Source organism: Adiantum capillus-veneris, chromosome 9, assembly GCF_014529385.1.
Source record: "Adiantum capillus-veneris isolate H3 chromosome 9, ASM1452938v2, whole genome shotgun sequence".
In the NCBI taxonomy this organism is placed as follows: Eukaryota; Viridiplantae; Streptophyta; class Polypodiopsida; order Polypodiales; family Pteridaceae; genus Adiantum; species Adiantum capillus-veneris.
Window position 1 is genome coordinate 121,985,054 of NC_140939.1, and position 21,054 is coordinate 122,006,107.

A 21,054-nucleotide genomic window follows, 5' to 3' on the forward strand; every position below is an offset into this window, starting at 1 on the left:
AGACAAAAGACATTCACTTTTTTCTTTTTACAAAAGGCAAGACACTTGAGACATGCAACGACACTCGTCAAAGATAATTTATCTTTCTAGACAAGTGCCAAGACACTTGTGTCAAAGCTACCACATAACCTCCTTATTCAAGAGGCAAGTTCATCTATAAAAGCAGCCCTTTTCCCTCATTTTGGTAGGCGGGCTCTCGGACGCGATTGCTTCTATTAATCATGGCTGACTCCTGCCATTAGGTCCAAGGAACCAATCTATGTGACTTGATCAACATGTGTGGCATAGACTGTGTGGCAGTGTTGTCTCCATATCAATCTACTTATAGGTTTATTTATATTCTTGTTTGGAGTTTCCTCATTTCCTCCTAGGCACAAAACTCCGTTTCTCCCGTTTCCCAGCCATTTCCGTTTCCCCGTTTTTGAAACTCCTAGCAACTATGATTTGTATAGACCCTAGATACTCTTGCACTTGTACTTAAGGAGCCATCTCTTGTATAAATTGCTTGAGTTCATTTGGTAATGCAATTCTAGTTTATTTTTTGGTTCTCTTGTGTCACTTAATACTCTGTTATCATAAATGCTGCTCTAATTCACCCTCTTTAACCTAGGAAGAGTACAAAGGGCTCTCTTTTATAGCCTTTAGCTAGGCGTCTCATGTGTAGTACAAGTGTGTAGAACAACTCTTATGTGAATGAACCTTCAAGTCCTCCTAGCAAGAGGGGTCAACCCATGATTGTAGGGGTTGAATTTTTCTTCACGTGGATAAACCATGTGAATTACGGACACTCATGAACTCATGTGAAGACGCATATGTAAACTCATGGATAAATCATATCATCATAAGAGGAGGGTCATGAGCTAAAGCCCATTCCTGATCGGTACTATCTATCCCTATTATACCTTATCTTCTAGTTGCCTTTCCCAATGGCACATCAAATATGGTCTCTGCTCTCTTAGGTTTGGCATTCAGTTACATGCGGTATCAAGCATCTATGGACTTGGGTTGGTCACAATGCTTGTCGTCTTTCCCTTTCTGCGTTTTTGGGGCTATTGGCATAAATGGACACTCAGAAAAGCGTTTGTCTATGATTCTCACTCCAGAGTGCACCATCACATTGGTCGTCTCATGGGATATGGCAGTTTGATTCCATAAAGCACGCGGATCTTCTCAACAAGGATGCTCTTGCCCCTTGGCATCCTGCAGTCTCTTCACGTTCCTTTTCCTAGTACTCTTGTGACGTTCGCATTTTATATTACCCATTTCAAAGAGAGAGACAGAGAGAGAGAGAGAGAGAGAGAGAGAGAGAGAGAGAGAGAGAGAGAGAGAGAGAGAGAGAGAGAGCCTGCAAAGTTGCCGCTGCACAGACCCACACCCACTGCAGTGCGCGAGTATTGCACCTGCTGTGCGCCACCTAAGGCTGTCTTCGCACGCTGTTTCAAGCCAGTAACCACTGCGCGTGCTAGCCTCTTCACACTGCTGAAGACCTGCTGACCGCCAGCGCTGCCCTGCTGCCTTTGTCCCACCACTCCAGAGTAAAGCAGGAGCTGCCGCGCCAGCCTTCTGCACGACAGGACATGTTGCTGTTGCTTAATACTTTTTGACAGCCAGCTGCCTCCAATCTCGCTGCAGCTAGCCTCAACACCGTACCTCTGCTGAAGTAAATGAGGCATCTGAAGAAGATTGACTGCCAGCTGGAATCCCTAGCCATACAAGCATCCATGAGTATCCATTAGAAAGTAGCAGGGGCTGATCTTGTGCAAGACGCAAGATAGCCCCTTGGATTAAGAATCTCAGAATATCACCCTTGATCACCGTTCCCACCCGTTCCATCATTTCTGCTGCGCAACCAATCTCAAGAGGACATTTTTGCACACGTAAGTTGAAAGGACCCATCTGACGGAAGATCATTCTCACACCATTGCGTTTTAAGTTGAGAAAGCATGTTTATAGACCAGGAAATTTGTAACTTTGACAGAAAAAAATCTTAAGGTTGGAATTGTACAAACAGCATCGTCTTGAGCCTTACTTGTGCAATATCAAGCTACTACTTTGACACACACACAAGCAGAGATCCAGCTCACCATTGGCAGATTCCTTGGACAAAAGTTCAGCAACATGTGCTGCTGAGGCATCCAGACCCTCTAAGTCGTTGGGTCCTTCTTCAGTGAGTGATCCTACATCAAACCCTTTAAGAACAAACAGAAAACTCGTGAGAAATGATGCTAGCAAAGCGCAGCACAGTTTATAACTATTAAAGCCAATTATCTAACCTCTACATTACTTGCTCAAAGGTCACACAAGCTGGTCATTCGTAACCAGAGAAAATCTTACATGCATTGCATGGGAAACCAGCCATAACAGCCACAGGTTGTACAGGTGCTGTAGGAACAATCCACTTTATCTGCAACCCAACAATACACTTGGTTTATGAGGGCCCCCCTCTATGCGCTAAAGCTACGAGATAGATATCACATAGAAACATGCATTCAAGTGCATAAACAACGAAGACAAACATACAGTAAACATTGTTTCCTCATGAAACCCAATTTTGTTTCAGTCACATAATTGCGGTTGAGAGCATTTAAGATCATTTGAAGTGTGTGTATTATTCTTCACATTTGCAAAAATGTAGTACACTGTCAAAAAAATATGCATATGGTCAGAAAACATTAAAGCAAGCAAATGCATCTAGACATGCATCTTAAGAAGTGTGTATGCATCCTCTACATCAAACAGATTTGTCAGGCAATGAATATAAAATTGAAATTTGTATGTGATAAAGATCAAATACCCACATTTTGCAAAGGAAGATCTTCTAATGCTTCAGCCCAGCTGTAACCGATAGAAAAAAGTAATCAATAAGCAGCTTAATTATCGTTACCTGGCATAAACACGCACAGCAACATGTGATGACAGAACAAAGAGGATGTTGAAGGCACACAACAGAGAGAAATAGAGATGGAGAGATATTAATGCCCTGAAGAGGCCCAACCCACAAAGTTACCCGGAACGGGAACAGGGGCCTCAGGAACGTGAACGGGTACCCCCCAAAAAAGCGGAACGGGAACAAGGGCCGGAACGATAAGCTTAAAATATATTTAAACTAGGTTGGATTCTTCCTATATGTTAGTAGAGAGCCATACACACCCATTAGTCTAAGTAGAATCCTATTTAGGCATGCTTCGCAATGATTCTTAAATCTTAAGGCTTACACGCGATTGCGCACTACACACATCCTTTACAAGAGCATCTTGATTTTTCATAGAAAGAACATTAACTCAAAGTTGAATAGAGTCCAAACTCCACACAAAAGCTTGGAGCAAAAAAATGATAGATTATAAAGATGGCTTACAAGGCCAGCCAAGGCGCTACAAAAAGACATGTAGAGGCTAGAGTGCTAAATAACAATTGTAAGAGTCACTAGGTGACATGTCAAGACTCAATCACTCATACGGTAGTGCAATACAAAAAAGGGGCAAAGCCGGTGGCCACAAAGGAAACAATATCAAAAACCAATGAGCAATGAGTCATGACTCATGCCTAATGTTCACCTCTAGGTAGGGGCAGAAAAGCTTACCATAAGATAGTTGTAGGCAAAGCAGGTCTCACAATACTTTAGAAGCACATTGCTCCCTGACCACTTCAAGAACTCGGCTCGAAGTATGTTGTGGTTGTCAATGAAAGAAACCACCTTGGACGTGGATGCAATGAGAGGCTCTATCCAAGGTAGTTTGCCGAAATCCTTCAAGAGGTTGTTAAGGCAACGTGCCATGCAAAAGGACACCGTGATGTGAGGATAAGCACCTTCCTAAATAGCTCCGGCTGTCTTGTTTGATGCCTCCCTGTCGGTGATTAGCCGTATCACAAGATCTGCCCCCCACTCTCGTGCAAGGACATCGGCTGATTTTTCTCCTTTTGTGGCGTCATGGGAGTGGGCAAACTACATCTCCCCTTTGGAATAGGCAACAATGCCATGAATGGACCTCCTCATAGTGTCGCTCCGTCCACCCGCAATGAGGGTCACACCATACTTCGTCCATTGCCTCTTCATGTTGAGGGTTGCCATCTCCACAACGGCCTTCCCTTTGTCGAGTAGAGTAGTGCAGAGGGCCTCGGAGGAGGGTGGCACATAGCGTGCCCCATACTCTCCAATTCTCATGCACATGGTCTTGAAGTACTCCGACCTACACATTGCACACAAGGGTATTAGAATTTACTATTAAGATGAGAATGAGCATCGAGATGATTGATTGATAGTAAGTCTTACCGAGCGTTTATGAAGGGGATGTGATCATGATAGAAAAAGCGGGCAACACTTGCTTCCTTTTTGGATCCCAAGTAGTATGTAGGGTACGTTGGTGAGATTTGGGAGTGGAGACCGGAGTAGTATTAGGCAATGAAAATGCCGATAGCAATGATGTCACCGTCGTCTCCGTCGTTGCCGCATTACTATCACCACCGACCGATAAAGAAGATGTAGAAGAGAGAAAAACCAAGTCGTTGGAATGAGAATGAGATGAGAATGAAAATCGAGATGATTGATTGTGAGAAAATGATAGTAAGTCTTATCGAGCCTTTATGAAGGGGATGTGATCATGATGGAAAAACACTTGCAAGTTGCTTCCACATCCTCCTTCCTTTTTGGATCCCAAGTAGTATGTAGGGTGCATTGGTGAGATTTGGGAGTGGAGACCAGAGTAGTATTAGGCATTGAAAATGCCGATAGCAATGATGTCGCCACCGTCGCCGTCGTTGCCGCATTACTATCACCACTGACCGATGAAGAAGGTGTAGAAAAGGAAAAAACCAAGTCGTTGGGGTCGATTGCAGGACGCTTACGCCTTGCCGCTTCTTTCTCTTCTTTGTTGGCTTTGATGGCAGCATCCTTGGCTTCAAATACCTTTAAGAATTGCTCGTTGACCGCCTTGCATATTGCTACTTGTTGTCCCTCTAGCTTAAGGAGGTGAGCACGGGACTTTGGTTGTGCCAGATTGCCGTTCAAAGCCACATAGTTTGCACTTCCATGCACGTGCACCACCGGACTTTCCCAACACTCGGGAATGTACTTCGTCCCCCACCATAAAGCTTCATCCTTCTTCTTCTTCTTCTTCGCACCCAAGGGCACATGTTCACTTGATGCGGAAGCTTGGGCCATAAGTGATAAGAGTCGAGCCTCGAGAGAGGGAGGGAGCTTGAGAGAGAGAGAGAGAGAGAGAGAGAGAGAGAGAGAGATGAAGAGGTGGTCAAACCGTCAATGGAGCCTTGAGCGAAAGAGGGGAAGAGGGAAAATGGAGCTTGAGCCTTGAGGCCCAACGTAGAGGGAGAGAGAATTGAGGCTTGAGGGAAGAGGGAGCGATGGAGCTTCAAAGTTGAAGAGTTAGTCTTGAGGGAGAGATAAAGAGTGAGGGATGGAGCTTCAACTTTCAAGCTTGAGCCTTGAGGCTTAAAGCCTTGAGGCCCAAGGGAGAAGAAGAGAGCTTGAGGTTGGGAGCTTGATACCGGACGGAGGTAAGACAATGAGGCTTTGAGCGTCAAGAGATGAGCTTAAGCCCTGAGGGAGGGGTGAGATTGAGCTTGCTCATGAGGCTTTAAATAGGAGAGGTTAGAGCCCTCCCTCTCTCCCCAAAAGTTCAAATTTCACAAGGCGTCCAAGGCCCAAACGGCGAGATTTTTCAAAAATTTGAAAATGGCTTTTTTTTTTTGAACAAGCGTTCCGCCCAGCCCCGTTCCTCTCCGCATTCCAGTTTTGACCTGCAGCGGAACACCGTTCCGGTTCCGTTCCCATTTCGACTGCCAGGGGGGGTGCGAACACGTTTCGGGAACGGGAGGGCCTCGTTCCGCCCGTTCCCTGTTACTCTGCCAATCCAACCTGGAGGCAAAACCAGATAATAACGTACATCAGGTGGGCCGCATTTGGCACATAAGAAGGAAAAACTAGCTATGATTCCAAGACTCTCCACTACACTGACCCGTGAAATACCCAAGAGTGTGTCACCATCCTCATAAGAAGGACTAATAACAAGATATTACAGAAATTTGTTGGCAAGTGTAGTGATGAAATTTCTAAAAATAGCTTTCCTCCTCAAGCTCCTCCACTTTCCATTTTTTTGTCTTCTAAATGACTTTGGTTAAACACATACACACACAATTTTTTTATAAATCTTTGGAATTAATTTACAAGTGGGAAACCTCAAGGCGAAAAAAACCCACAGAAAGGATCCTATACAAAAGAAAGAACACATCAGTGTTCTGCTGTGAAGGAGGGCTAAAAGCATTCATAGGAAATCTGATGTATCTCGAGAGTGATATCCCCAACTTCCATGGCGTAATGTAAAGATTGCCTCAGAAAAAGATCCATATTAGAGTGGTGAAACATGCAGCCATTATGTTGGCGCCACAAGGTCCAATAGGCCCAAAATCTGACCCACATGAAGAAGACCGCAAATCGCTGCAAGGCGGGAGAATGCTAAGCCAAAAACCGCATGAGAGGGCAAATGCAACCGTATACAAGTTGATCTCCGTTTTCGCGCATCTCTCTCTTCCCTTTGCACATATGCTAATGCCCCATTAGTTGGGCTTCTCGGTCGCCCAGTACAGTTCTGGGGTTTTATGCACGTTTGCCAAGGGAAGAGCCTTTTGTACAGGAACCGGATTAGCTAATTGCTAATTCCCTTCAAGTGCGCATAGTTTCATCGCGAAGGAATGCGAGAACAGAGAGTTTTCTCGCGTGAAAACTCGTCCGATTCACAGGGGAATTGTCCCATTGCGTGCGGGAGCACTTGAGACACGTGTAGGCGTGCTCGCTCCGCTCAAAACAGTCCAAAACAAAGAATTACAGCCTGCTGTGTTTTTTCTGCAGGTTTTTTCGCACCTAAATTGCATGGAATCGCCAAGGGAGCCTCGATTGGATGTGTGTACAGGACAATAGGCACCTAGCAATGCAAAACAGAAAATTACAGCATGCTGAAACTAGAAAGCTTCCATACCGCAAGGGAAAGTACTTTTGACCTACATAAATTTTTGCGTTGTTATGCTGGCGAAATTGGGTCAAATGTCTGCAATTACATCCATGGACAGGTTTGGACAGCTTGGTGAGGGTTAAATGAAAGCGTTCGGATCGTTTATTTGTCAGGGGAGCCTTGGGAAAGCATTGGGTGCTTGTATAGTACAATTTAGAGAGATTTCCCGCGAGGAATCTCATCTAATTCAAGGGGCAAGTGACCCTATAGGTACGAGAACTCGAGGGCTATCCATAGAAGTGATCGACACGCGGATTGGAGCGCAAAACAGAGAATTCAGCGAGCTACAATTTCACGCCAGGTTTTGTGAAGTGCTCTGAAGTGCGTGGAAAGTCACCGTGTACTTGGGATTTTGTCCGTGGAGACTTCTCGTGTGGTTATGTTCCCGAAATCGGGTTGAGTAGAGCTTATAGAAGTTTATAGGTTTTTCTGAAGTGTAATAAGAATAAAGAAATACCGAAAGGGGCGCCAGTCTTTGGGGCCAACAGGGTGTCGCTGTCTGCTTGGGAGCGCTCTAGCTAACAAGTCGTGAAATGTCTTGAAGTGTTGAATTCCAATCACAAGCTTATTTGTGAAGTTCCTTTGTGTCGTAAAGTTAAAATAAAGTTTTGGGTGAAAGCCAAAGTCTACGCCCTACGGGCCAGTTTCACTCCTCAAGGCCTTGTGCATCCTGCAAAGAAAGAATTTGATGTACATGAGAGAGCAACACTTGTCGAGGTTCACAAACTTCCACAGAGGGCTGAGGAGTAGCAGCAAATGCATGCTTATAATGCGAGACCATGGCATCAGCAAGTTCCTGCTTGGATGAAGTCCAAGCGCCTGAAGGAAGCATTACAAACTTAATGTCCTAGGAAACGCTCGTGTGATGCTTGGATGAAGTCCAATCGCCTGAAGGAAGCATTACAAACTTAATGTCCTAGGAAACGCTCGTGTGATGCAGATGCTTAAAAAATTGTTTCAAGGCATAGCCTTTGTCCATAAAAGCCCTTTGACGAGCACGTGTCTGCCATCTATCAAGTTTCCGCTTGTCATTATGTTCGATACATACACGAGCTTCACACAGCTCTGACAACTCAAAGTCAGACAAAGGCCGCGAGTCAACCAATACCTGCACCCGTTGACAAACCTGTTCGGCAACATTAATGTTCGCTAACATTAACGTTCGCTGGAGTCCAATGCATGTATTGTTTACCATAAACCCGAATAGCACATTGCACCCGCATAACAAAGCGAAATCAAGCAGCATCAAAATCAAGATGCATGTGGGCAAACAAAGAGGGAATAATTCTAGAAATTAAATCTCAAAATGCTCGATGCGTAAGATAAGCATTATTAATGTGCAGCAAACGCTTCTGGGAAAGAAGTCGATCACAACAGGATTGCCCAAAGTACAAAGTCAACAAAACAAGGAGACAATTTGAAAGCTGCAAGGTGCAATCCATTCTTAGATCGCATAGAAATTCATCATATTGTTGCACGTTGAGTATGTACCAACCATCCATACGTGCGCGATAAGATGAATGAGTATTATGCTGAAAAGTAAACCTCGAGACATCTGAATGCTGATAACGCCATAAACCAAGCATGTGTGTAGAAGCAAGAAGATGATCCCATGCTTGTCTCTCCGCAAGCAACATGTGAGAAATTAGAATTGCATGTGGTGCTATCATGCATATTTGGAGTATTATTAAAATAACCACAAAGGAAAGCATTGGAGATCCATGGATAAGAAGAGATGTCTCGCCATAAAGTGGTCCTTTGCCCAGAGGCTGTGTATACATAGATGCCTCCAAATTAATATGTTTGGCCATTCACCAAACATTGCACAATCATCCAGCGCGACCACGTGGGTCGTTACTCACCAGAATTGGCTGAAGTTCGAGACGAACCATCATCAAAAATCTCAAGTAATCCTGCAAACCAACATAAGAAATCCAATAACCAACAAAATAGGAACATTCACCAGCAAACTCATGTTAATTGTGTTCCTACAAAACAACTATATCTGCCTTACTTGTATTTACATAGTGCTAGGTTAGCCGCCACTTATCACGGTTGCATAACCCACACACATTGTACGAGATGCATCTAATGCAATTATGCGTGAAAGATCATGTGTACAAGCGGCAAAGGAACGTAAGAGATCAAGTAGACGTGCCCATGGACACATCTTCATCCACCACATGTGTGCTAGGTTCAATCCGTTGATTCAGTGTAGACGAAGCTTCCACAGAGTTTGCATGCGGGGTGAAAGTCTCACCAATAAGGACATCATTGTAAGAATGCATCACTTTTTCCCACGCGTCAATCAACGTGCAATTATCATTACATGGAAGTTGCTTAAACAATACATTCTTATTAGCATTAACAAGTGGAACATAATTGCGAGATGAGGGTGGAGTGCGAGTCTTCACTGTTTTTTTAGGCACCACCCAAGCACTATTATCATTGGACCCAACATTCTTCCCTTTCAATTACCACGAACAACAGATTGAGAGGGCTTGCTTTTCCCTTTCTCCACATTTGGGACCACATTAGAAATGGAAACTCCTTTTGGCTTCGTCTCTCCACTGGATTTTCCCATACGGATAGGAGCGGATGATGGAACCGCTAAAGGAGTGGACTGCAAGGCACGCTCGAGAGATTCCAATTGCATGTGTCCAAATTTACCACATCTGAAACAGGAATTTGCAAACTTGCCCCATTTGAGTCTAAAGGGAGTTTACCACCCATGGGTCCCACGAATCAACCATATTGCCTTCCGGAGTTGGTTTATCAGTATCTCAAAGAATGCAAAACCTATTGGTGTTCACATCCATTTTCAGGGGGCAGACTGACTTCCCAAGCTGTGCAGTCAACAACAGCAAAAAATGTCTCCATGTGCGAGGGAAATCAACAATTTCCACCCATACCGAGCATTTATGGCGAATAAGATTTTAATAATCCTTAGTCAATGCCCATGGCAAAACATGGGTCATCTACGTGGTAAAAAAAGAGAGGAAACATCTCCAACAACAGATTTCTAGTTTCAATATCTACCAACAAGACTTCATAAATTCCACGAGCACCAAAATAAACCCCATGGACAGCCTGACGTTTGAGAAGAAAATCGACCCATTGCCCAACATCCTACGCAGAGGCATTTTCCCTAGGAAAAACAAGATGACTGCATTCATAGCATACTACGCAACCAAGTCCATGAGGTCCTGCACGGGAATACACACCTCAAGAACAAGTGCCTAATCATTCCAAGCTTTCTGAGCCTCCTCAAAATCCTCATACAAACAGATTTTGATCTCAAAAATGGCCTCCGAGGAATTACCCATGACTTTCCGACGCTTAAATACACAGAGATTCGAACATATAGTAACAAACCACCCAAAGAGCAAATGCCTAACAAAGGCTTTTCTTTTTTTTTATGTATTTGATGACCTCTAACTCTGTACAGGAGCCACAAGAAAATGTACATGAAGCCACAGAGGGGCATACAAAAAATTAGCACTCTGCCTTCCCACAATTCTGTACAAATCCACACCGAGTATTATAGCACACCAAATTCTAAACCCCAATTCTGTGACTAAATCGATGGAGATAACCCACGTACTGGCAGTGCAGAGGAACTATCTGGCTTGCAAAGCAGTCGCCTTTTGCTGTTGTCACACACACGGACGCACACCTTCATGCCCACACACGCACGGTTTCAAAGAATATACACTACTCAACAAGTTGTTGTAGCGGGACATGCTAAAGCGAAACAGACGGGTTCAAGCACTAACACACAAGCAGAGCACGCTCAGGTCGACCTGCACGTGGGTTGCAGACTCGCGCAAGGCAGATTCGCGTGCAAACAGACTCACTGACCTACACCACTCTCTCTCACACACACACCACACACTAAAAGAATTCTTTTTTCTTGTGTGTGCGCGCGTGGTGATTGTGTGTGTGTGTGTGTGTCTTTGGGGGGGGGGGGGGGGGGGGGGGCTAAGAGAGCACATCTTGGTAGGTGAGGAAGACTTTGAACCCTAATAGAAGAAAAGAGCCAATACTCGAATGTTCATAGCGTGCCACGCCACCCCTATTTATGATCGACATAGCCACGCGTTCATGCTAATTCTAGTATCGGCTTAAAGTCTGTTTTGCCATGCCACTTGGTTTTTTTCTTTATCCTAGTATCGTTTGCATTAGTAGTCCCAAAGCAAGCAAGTAAAAGCAGTCTTTGTTATTGTTCAAGTACTCCAAAACGATGCTCACATCACAAGGAGACAATCATGGTAATCGCCAACTAGATCCATTATCGTAAATCACTAACTCGTAACATTTTCTCCAGTGTATCAGTGTCAATGGGACACTAAAGACATCAATGGTACAAGACAAAGTAAAGTTTATGTACGTTGGTTTTTAACTACAAGCTACTACCAATCTTTGAGATATGCAACTAGGACTCTTGTAGAAGTCCTGGAAACCTGACAATAGCAGCTAGACCCTCATCCAGGCTAGCAAGATCCATCCCCGTCTCCATCTGTATAGGTAATAATAAGGTCTGCCAAAATCGAGGGAATTACATGAAAAAACTGAACTAGCCTGGTCCGATGTCTCAGACTGGAGCCTGAAATAACTTTTCCTCAACAAGAAGACAATCACAATCCTAGGAATGGGCATATATAGAAAGGTAGCCCTAAGGTAAGAGAGAAGCTGCATAGATGACAGTCTATACCCCACCACTTTGCATACCAAATAGCACGCCTCCAATGTGACCACTCAATCATGAGTGGAGCTGGTATTATCCGTTGCCAAAAGTCAGACTCTACAGTCCAGATGAAGAGAAAACTTGCTTACAATGAGCAATACTAAGGGCGACCCAAATGCTGATGCTCGTGACCCAATGGAATTTCCTCCCTATAAACTCGTAGATTTCCTTACGAGTCTCTGAAACCAAGGAGGTTCATTAACACCAACAATGTGTAGCAGCCGATGAAGACCCCCAGTAGCAAACTTTCTCCCTGAAGCAACAATGGACACCAAGCCCTGGAAATGCTAACAAAGTGTGCAGAGAATAAGATGTGGGTGAATGTGCAAGCGAGAGGAGGCTACTAAAGCTGAGGGGGTGCGATGGGTAGAAGCTATGAAGGTTGTACGGCCTATACAGACTGAACAAGTTGAATGGAAAGGGTGAGCAGGCTTAAATAGGTGGGCTGAGCGAGCAGTCTGGGTGATAGCAAACAGCTGGGGCAAGTGGGTAATGTTGCAAGGCTGTAATGGCGAGCAGCGCGAGAGGGAATGTGAGGCTCAAGGAATGAGCGCGATGGCAAAGGGATGATCTTCCCTCCATAAGTTTGTAGCCAACCGCAACATGGTCTGTGAGCTCTTAAATGGTCGAGACTTGTTTGGACAAACAGTACTCCTGAAGTGGTGATGGCAGTTCTATGGTGTAGCGCGCACTCTTGTCCTCCGAGGTTATTAGCTAGAAGAAAGACACCAGGAGGTAGATGTCTGGGAAATTTTGATTGTAGTCTTCCATAGTTTCAATAGCTAGCATTTTCAAGTTACCCCATTTTGTCAGAAGCTACGCGTCAAGCAAGGATGTCATGTAACTTCGGGCAAAAATATTCTTGAAAGCTTGCCAAGTCCCTGAAGCGTGAGGCTTAGAACTCCATCACTGCATAGTATTGTCCATGAGAAAAGCGGCTGCTCGAGAGATTTTCGATTCTTCTGTGTAGTTCCTCAGTGCATAAATATTGTCGTACTGTTGTTCTTTTGAAGGAAGTGCAATGCTTTCTTCCGATCTTTCACTCCCAAAACGTGAAAAAATTTACCATAGATCCACCATCTTTGAAGTCTTTGGGCTGATTTGGTGCAAGTTTTGGAGGTGGATAATAGAGGTAGGCATACCGGCTCCAACCATTAAACCCGAGTGGCAATGGGGGAGGTGGTGGCAACAGCGGTGGCAAAGTAGGTGGCACCCGATAAAACTCGGATGGTGCAACCATATTTCTAAAAACTCCCCCGATCGGAATAGAAGACTGTGTAGTTTGTCGAGACGGGGCCCTTGCACTATCTAGGCTCGGAGCAAGAAAAACCTGAGGAAACAGTGGTGGTAACATGTAGTTTAGAAACTATTGGAAATTGTGCAGAATAGGTAGGTTCTACTAAGGACGCTTTGAGACTATGTCTCGGAGTTCATTTAGAAGGAACTGCAAATACTCGTTAAAATCAAGTGCCATTTTGTTCTTTGTCTATGCCAGGAGGATCGGTGTGCTTGTCAGAAGAGTGTGCACACACCTCAAGCTCTGATACCATTGTAACGAGATTGAGCACCACGTGCTAACTACGAAGAACAAACTAGAACAAACTTTTAGCACTTCAAACAACCGGGGGGGGGAAGAGAGAGAGAGAGAGAGAGAGAGAGAGAGAGAGGCAAAGTTCCAATCCTAGAGCACTAGCCCCAAAATCCTAGCGCCCCTTTCGGTCTTTCCTTTAAATTACTTCACAAAGGTACAACTGTCCGGGAGCCCTTCCTCTACTTCCGCACATGCGAGAATACGAGAGTGACCCCCAAGGCTCATATTTAAAGGCCCTTGGACCCAAAAGCATCTACTATGAAAAGTTGTGCCCTCCAAAAGCACTCGAGCCCAAAAGCTAACCCCCAGAATTACTTCCACAATTTGCGAGCTATCCATACACTTCCACAATTTGCAGGCTGGTCGTACAGTGCCACAGCAAATTTTAGGGTTTTATTGTATTGGCCGGTGTTGTCCATTGTGGGGTTCTTTTAAGGTTCTAACCCCTTGGGATCATGCCACCTCACCAACTTGTGCCACGCAGTTCCCTACACTGCTCGTGGCAACATTTGCTTGGAGATTTCTCGGCAGCTGGAGTTCCTGAATTGTTGCTTCACAGTAGACATCTTCATTTGAGGCCTCACACCCTTCGGCTTCATGCGGTTTGTTCAGCATCAAGTGTTGAGAGGGGATGTTAAGAGTTACACCACTCTGCTGCTGCTTCATCGAGGGTTAAAACGTGCTTGTGCGGATAGTGTCTCCCAGGCTGGCCATTCATTGCACACACATTTAGGCTGCACCTGATTCTCGCCGGATGCTTTTGTTTCGTCACCTAGTTTTACATCACTCCGCCTACGTGACGCTCTCCTCTTTCCCCTGATGGCCTGCTGCCGCTCTTGCTTCAGCTCAAGATCTGAGGCAGGCCTATGTGGACACCAAGCACCTGCTGCTTGGTGTGCTTCACGTCGAGCAAGTGCAGCCTGAGAGGGTATGTAGGGGCCCGTTTTCTTGGAACGGTCAGAGTGGATGTCGTTTACTACCGCAAGGTGTTGCTTCACGTCGAGCAAGTGCAGCCTGAGAGGGTATGTAGGGGCCCGTTTTCTTGGAACGGTCAGAGTGGATGTCGTTTACTACCGCAAGGTGTTGCTACTCGAGCCAAAGTCGATTACTGCGGCAAGTAGCAATCAGGAATTAATGCGGTATGAGACCAACAGCAAATTCAGTACTAGGGTGCTCGACATGGAGGACATGCAAATGCTGAAGGCCTTCTGTATAGAGCTCAGTGAGCTTACTGAGCGTGTTTTCGGTAGAGAAGCCCAGATTGCCTGCATCGGTGGGCAAGACTGTAAACATCAGGCCACGGTGCTGATAATTCAATCCATTCATCCTCTTCCCTACGGCCAGACCATGCATGAGCTGAAGTGGAAAGCCTTGCATGCGACCTCGCCATAGCTAAACACCCCATATTTGCATGCATCGAGCTGCAAGTAAACTCGCACCTATCATCATCCCTTCAGTCTGCCTAACTTGCACCTAACATCTTGCCTTCAGACTGGTTGTTGACTGAGCTGAAATGGACTGAACATCTTGAAACCCTTTTGCTAGGGCAGTGCCAACACAGTTTAGGAACTGCACACTATTGCTGCTCGCTTGCACCCATCTCTCTAAATCCAGCTTCCATGCCACAGTGATGACAATAACGATGCAACTCTTTGACTCTAAAATGAACCTTTTAAAGTCACAGTAGAGGCAGTCAATGTTTCTGCCATTATACTGATAATGTCTTTACACTCAAGTTCTTCAGGATCATAAGATTCTAGATACAGAAAAGTAAAATCCTCTTTTCCAACATATGTCAAGAGCACGTGAAAGAAAGAGAGAAGAGAAATAAAGATAACTAAGGCCAGGTAATTTGATTTCCAAGCCTAATATCGCAAGCAAATATCGTATTGAAAGAATTTCAAAACGTGATGTACCTGGCACCCACATCCCCAAGGCCATGAAGCCACACCACAGTGGCCCGATGCTCGCCTTTGGGCTGAATGACGTGTGTGGTCCCGAAGGACAGCTTCCTGCCGCTTTGCAGCTCTGCACATGTCATCCTGTTCAGAATCGAAACAAACCAAAACAGAGCACAATGCGTGGAGCACGACACAGCCGCTCGCCACACCTATGAGAGAGAGAGAGAGAGAGAGAGAGAGAGAGATTACTCGGTTTCGAGGAAGTTGAAGCCGAAGCCATACAAATTGGCCGAATTTGCTTGAAGCAAGAAGGATCGCAAAGGAAGGTCGCAGAACAACGCGCGATGCTGCTATTGAGGTGAAGTCTCATGGGAGCTAGGCCTAACAGCAGACCACAGCTTCCCATGTACCTTTTTCTTTCATAGTCAATCAAAACAAGTGAAAGAGTGACGACGGCTTTCAAAAACAATAAGTATAGTGATACAACTGTTAAGTGAAAGAGTGACAACTGTTAAGTGAAAGAGTGACGACGGCTTTCAAAAACAATAAGTAAGAAAGTGATACAACTGTTAGGATGAATTAAACTAGTATCAATGTTTGGAAAAGAATTGCCTCAGCTTAGTCTTGAGCCGATTGAAAATCGAGGCTAACTAACTCAAACCATGGTAAACGAAAGAAAAACTGATGAAATATGTGAGAAAGTTGTCCAAAAGTTCTACAAACCTCAAAAAATTTGCGAGTATTTTCGATCTTCTTCTTTGTGAGGAGGAAACTCGAGCAGTAGCCGTTTAATAAAAGAGACTTTCTTGAACATTAACACTGACTAGAATCAGGCTATAGAATGCAAGAAATGTAAAGCCATGTGAAGTTGTGAAATGAAAGGTGAAATTAAAAGAACTAATTAATACATGTGTGTGTGTGTAGAATTTATTAGAATTATGCAAGGTGAAGCTTCACTTCAGCATTCTAAAACAATAAGAGTGCCAAAAAAAAAAAAAAACATATATGTCTGTGTGTGTAAAATTTACTAAAATTATGCAAGGTGAAGCTTCACTTTAGCATTCTAAAACAATAGAATGCAAGAAAAGTAAAGACATGTCGGATGTGAAATGAAAGGTAAGTCTCATCATGCACAGAAAACAATGAAAGTCTCCCTAAGCTAGCACAACACTAAGGGTTTCTTTTAAAAAGCCAAAAAGAGAGAGAGAGAGAGAGAGAGAGAGAGAGAGAGAGAGTTTTTACTTGGTTAGCTTGATGAGATTTTTCTTGCAACTCAAATTTGACAAAAAATTGTGCAAGATGCAGAATGGGTTAGTGTGCAATGTTAATATATCCCATCTGTTTACAATGCATGTATTGCGGAATATGTGGATCATGTGTGGTACTTTGAGAGTGGTACAACTAAGCATGTTACGTCTCATAAGAATTGGAAAGATTGTACTTAATGTGGGGTGCTTTATATATACTTAGGATCAAGAAGAATCTTTTGTTTATGTGTGCACTTAAAAAACTTGGTTTTGTAGTCAAGTTTGTGGATGACGGATGTATGTTGCATGATCTGAGCTTTGGTGATACTATTGTGGCATCTAGTATTTAAAATGTTATCAAGGTGGAGTCGTGGTTGTGTACTCGAAGCGTCCAGTGTTGTGAATTTATGTCATTTTTGTGACACACAAAACAAGAGCTAACACAAATACAGAATGTAAGGGTTTGCTGGAAGGGTAGGCGTGCGTCCTGCTTGCACCTTGCTCTGCATGCGAGGGTTGCAGAGCTAGGGAGCTCATAGGCAACGCTTGCGGCAAGGAGCAAACTCGGGCAGGATGGTGGAGTCGCAACGGTGCTGAGCTGGTGGCTTTGGTGGTGGGGTTCGCTTCGGTGGAGGGATCTTGGCTACCAGGTTGGTGTTGTACCCGCTCGTCCTTGAAGTTGGGGCTCCTGGTTCTTCTTCCGACTTGGGGTTCTACTCGTATGTGTTCCTTCAGCTAATATCAAATGTAAGCTTGTTGGTTGAGCATGACTTGCCTTGTGGAAGGAGGTGGGTTATGGTGGCACCCTGCCAACCTTGTTTGATTCTGTTTTTGTATCGGTTTAAGGCTTCGTGTAAAAAGCGTGTTTGTTTTTTGTATTTGTGGGGTTGTGGTATCATTGTAATCTATTGGTGAATGGTTATGGTGTTCTATTGTACCCATGCCTCGTCCGAGCATGGCCTTTATGTAGTTTTGTTAAGTTTTAATATTAAATCCCTCACTTTGTTTGGGTGAGTATGGCAAAAAATAAAAAAGAGTTAACACAAATACAAAAGATGTAGGACATAGACTTAAGTTAAAGAAAAGCAGAGGTTATTCTAGTGATGACTTTTTAGTTCATAAGCTTTGTCACAATGATTGCAATAGAATGGCTCAATTAGCAGGCAACAAATACTGAGCTGGCGAACGCCTCATTTTGTGTTTGGACTCTACATTATACTATTCAAATAAAAAACTCAAACTATTTAAAGTAATTATAACTTTGCATTCTACTAAAACCTAAACTAAGGCGGAATATGTGACAATGGGCCAGGCATGCGATGGTCGGTCAAGCTGGTGTGTTGGCATTTAATGAGGCAGAATTAGACCACGAGTGTGACAAGTCGATGGGTAGACATGCTCGGCTAGCTTTGTGCGGCTTTGTCCAATTGTAGGGGGATAGGCGGCCTAATGGTGTTAATATTATGGTCGAAAAGTAGCAGTGCGAGGATAGTTTGGAAGCAAAGATCAACAAAGATCTTGAAGCCAACATACTTTCTTCTAACAAAGTATAGCAGAGTTGAGCATGTCCTCAAGCATAAGATTTAGAAGCAGAATCCTTTGTGGAAAACATAAGAGAGAATCATTGTTTACGAGTATGAATGTTGCTCTTCGTTTGCATAATGGAGAGTGAGGTCCACAAGGTAAGGAAAATAGAGCAAGCGAGTGAGATTGTTATCGACCATGATGCATATGGGATCTCTTCAAACACAAAGGGTGTGGGGAATCAGAGGATGATGATGATGACGACGATGGTGGTGACAAAGAAGATGATGGCAAAGATCTGTGCACCTTCAAATGGGACACCGATAAACGGACGTGTGCTAGCATGCAATTGGTTCTTGGACTTAGAAAGGGATGCTTGACATGAGATTCAAAGGTGCGTCAATGGGACATTGATGTAATTTATCCTATGATGGGTTATTACTATGTTGTTGCAAAGGAGAAGACGAGGAGTTCATCGTGCCCTATGAGAGGAAGCACACTCCGCCAAGCACAAGGGTAGGGAGTGGCCCCCTCATCACAGAAAATGCCACACCCACGCTCCCCTGTTTTCACTGCTTCATGCACCCCAATCTCTTCTACTTACGATTTCTTTGTTCATCATCATTGTCACTCCCATTATATGCATTGTGTCTACCTATGCGATCATTGTGCTCTCTATGAGTCCTTCAAATACCTGTGGCTATGATTTGTTCTATATTCATCTTGTCATAATAACTAATATCTAATTCTCCTAAATGATTTTCTCATGTTAAACTAATCATTTAATATGGGGAAGTGCCAGGGGAGAAAAAGCTAGAATATTGGTTAAGCTGACAGACCGGCCACAGTAGGGATCCAAAGGAGGGAAAATAGGGATCCAAAGGGGGGGGCATCTATAAAGGAGCAATGTGCAACAATGGGCTTTAAAGACCCTAAGGTTCAGCCCATTAAGACTTCCAAAATGCTAAGGTTCCAAAATTCAAAGGTTGTGTCCAAAGGTCAAACACTAGGGAAATTGGATGCTTTGTGCGTGTACCAAAAGTCTTCAAAACTCCTACAAAGGAGGGGGCGAGCCTTGCAAGTAGGGGATGAGAGAGAAACACACACACACTCACAAGCTTCCTTCACACAAAGGGAATGAAGGACACATGTCAGCTCCCTAGCCCAGATGCCCACAAGGTGCACTCAAATCCTATTGGATGGCCATTGAGGTGGACCAATGAGAATAAGGCTAGAGTAAATCTAGTTTAATTCATTTAAAAACGCTTAATAAAAGAACCAATAAGAATTAAGCTCTCTAGAAGACTATTGGACAATCTCCCAAGGGGTCCAATGAGCATTCAGTAGCCCAATGGCTTGCCTGCTTCCTATTGGCCAGAAGACAAAGGGGTCCAATGAGAGTTTAGTTTCATTATTTAATTACCTAAAGCTCTCACAAAAGGGGAATGGGGACACATGTCATAAGGCTATCATTTATGCTACTTAATTCTTACTAGCTAATCCTAGCATGGGCCAATGGGGTGCCAGCAAGAGTAATTAGCAAGAGGGGTCGACCAAGAGAGAGAGAGAGAGGGGGGGGGGGCTGAATTTTCAAAGGCATTATTCCACACACACTCACACTAGCTCATGTGTGAAGCAAGAAGACTCTCTCTCTCTCTCTCTCTCTCTCTCTCTCTCTCTCTCTCTTTCTCAAGCTTTAATGAAAATCTTATCACCTACTCCAAGCTTTGAGAAGGGAGGCCTACACCAACAACTCTTGGCTTTGTGATGCAAATCCAATCTAGAGCCAAGTTTTAATGCATGCTCATCTCCTCTACCATGCTAATTACTAAGCTATGCTATGCTAATATGAGTGATTATGTGAGGAAATGTACTTTTTTCTTGTAAGACTACTACTTCTTCCTCTCAATTTACTCTCATACCCCGCTAGCTCTCACCATCTTCGAAGGTGTGTGAGGTCTTGGGTCTGAGACCATGAGGGAATTGATGTTGTGTTTTAAAAGTGTTTCCTTCGTGCTTGAAGTTTCCATCTTCATTGCACTAGCTAATCATTGAAAAAACACAAAGAATTGTATTGTAAAATGTCTCCCTTGATGGGGGAAACCTATAATACAAAGCCTTTTGGAGGGGAGACAAGCTCCATGAAAATCCGGTCCTCAACTGTTGTCAATAGCTTAATTTCTCTCTCTTTTGAAGTATTGTTCATGCCTATCTAACTAGGTGTTATTCTTTTTGTTGCTCTCTCCACCCAAGCACTCTTGCTGTGCTCATTAAGAATCTATTCTAATGAAATGCTCACTATGCCTATGCTATTTTCCGCTACACACAAGTTACTAGGCCATTAAATGTTACATTGGTATCAGAGCACAAGTTCTCTCTTTTCTTGCTCAAGAAGGAAGGTCCTCAAGCTAGCTATAAATGCTTGTTATTATTAATTGCAATTGAGTAAGTAGGGGCTACCCAATTGGAGAAATCAAAAAAGCGATAGAATCTTTCAAGGTTCGTTTCAAAGCTGAAGATGGTGTCGTCGAGCGTCAAAGCAAGCAGAGAATCGGGGGGGGGGGGGGGAGGGGAGGCACGAGGCGACCTCAACAAGGATGGCAACGAGAGTGCGCAGTGAAGCTGGCAGCTGTGAGCACAGTCTCTTTTTTATAATATATGAATTGCAAGAAAAGGCAACAGCACGGCGCTATGGGTTGGCTACGTGGGTGTTGTTTAAAGCCTTCTCGGGCAGCTGGTCCGCGTTCGAGTTCCTCGATCTGATCCTTTTGTAGGGAGGAGACCCATGAGAGAGATCTCATACCAGGGAACATTAGCGGATATGGAGGAGAGGTATCGTACAAATGAATGAATATAATATGTAGAGAGCCAGTAGTAGTAAGTAGTATAAGTAGAATAGGGATTTTTCAGCCTTGCAGTGCGCTTGCCTTCATGCAGATAATGGGGCATCACCGTCGAGAGCTATGGTCTTAATAGTGGAGTCCTACGGGGCTTGCCTACGGCTTAACCACTATTGAGCTAT

At 44.1% G+C, this 21,054-nt stretch overlaps 1 protein-coding gene across 5 annotated transcripts in view; it reads right to left on the bottom strand.

The window, feature by feature from the left end:
• The window catches only part of LOC147451105 (uncharacterized), an 82,150-nt gene extending 66,440 nt beyond the window's left edge, over positions 1 to 15,710 (bottom strand). Inside the window, exons 1-5 of one of the 5 annotated variants that reach the window (XM_086520066.1) lie at positions 15,511 to 15,710; positions 15,277 to 15,388; positions 2,799 to 2,835; positions 2,335 to 2,404; positions 2,085 to 2,189 (exon numbers count right to left, since the gene is read on the bottom strand). In XM_086520066.1, coding sequence (XP_086376192.1) covers positions 2,085 to 2,189; positions 2,335 to 2,404; positions 2,799 to 2,835; positions 15,277 to 15,388; positions 15,511 to 15,667 — 481 coding nt within the window. In that variant the 5' untranslated portion in view covers positions 15,668 to 15,710. The remainder of the gene's footprint in view (positions 1 to 2,084; positions 2,190 to 2,334; positions 2,405 to 2,798; positions 2,836 to 15,276; positions 15,389 to 15,510) is intronic. The other 4 variants (XM_086520067.1, XM_086520068.1, XM_086520069.1 and 1 more) reach the window with 4 other exon arrangements.
• Positions 15,711 to 21,054: the final 5,344 nt, after the last annotated feature.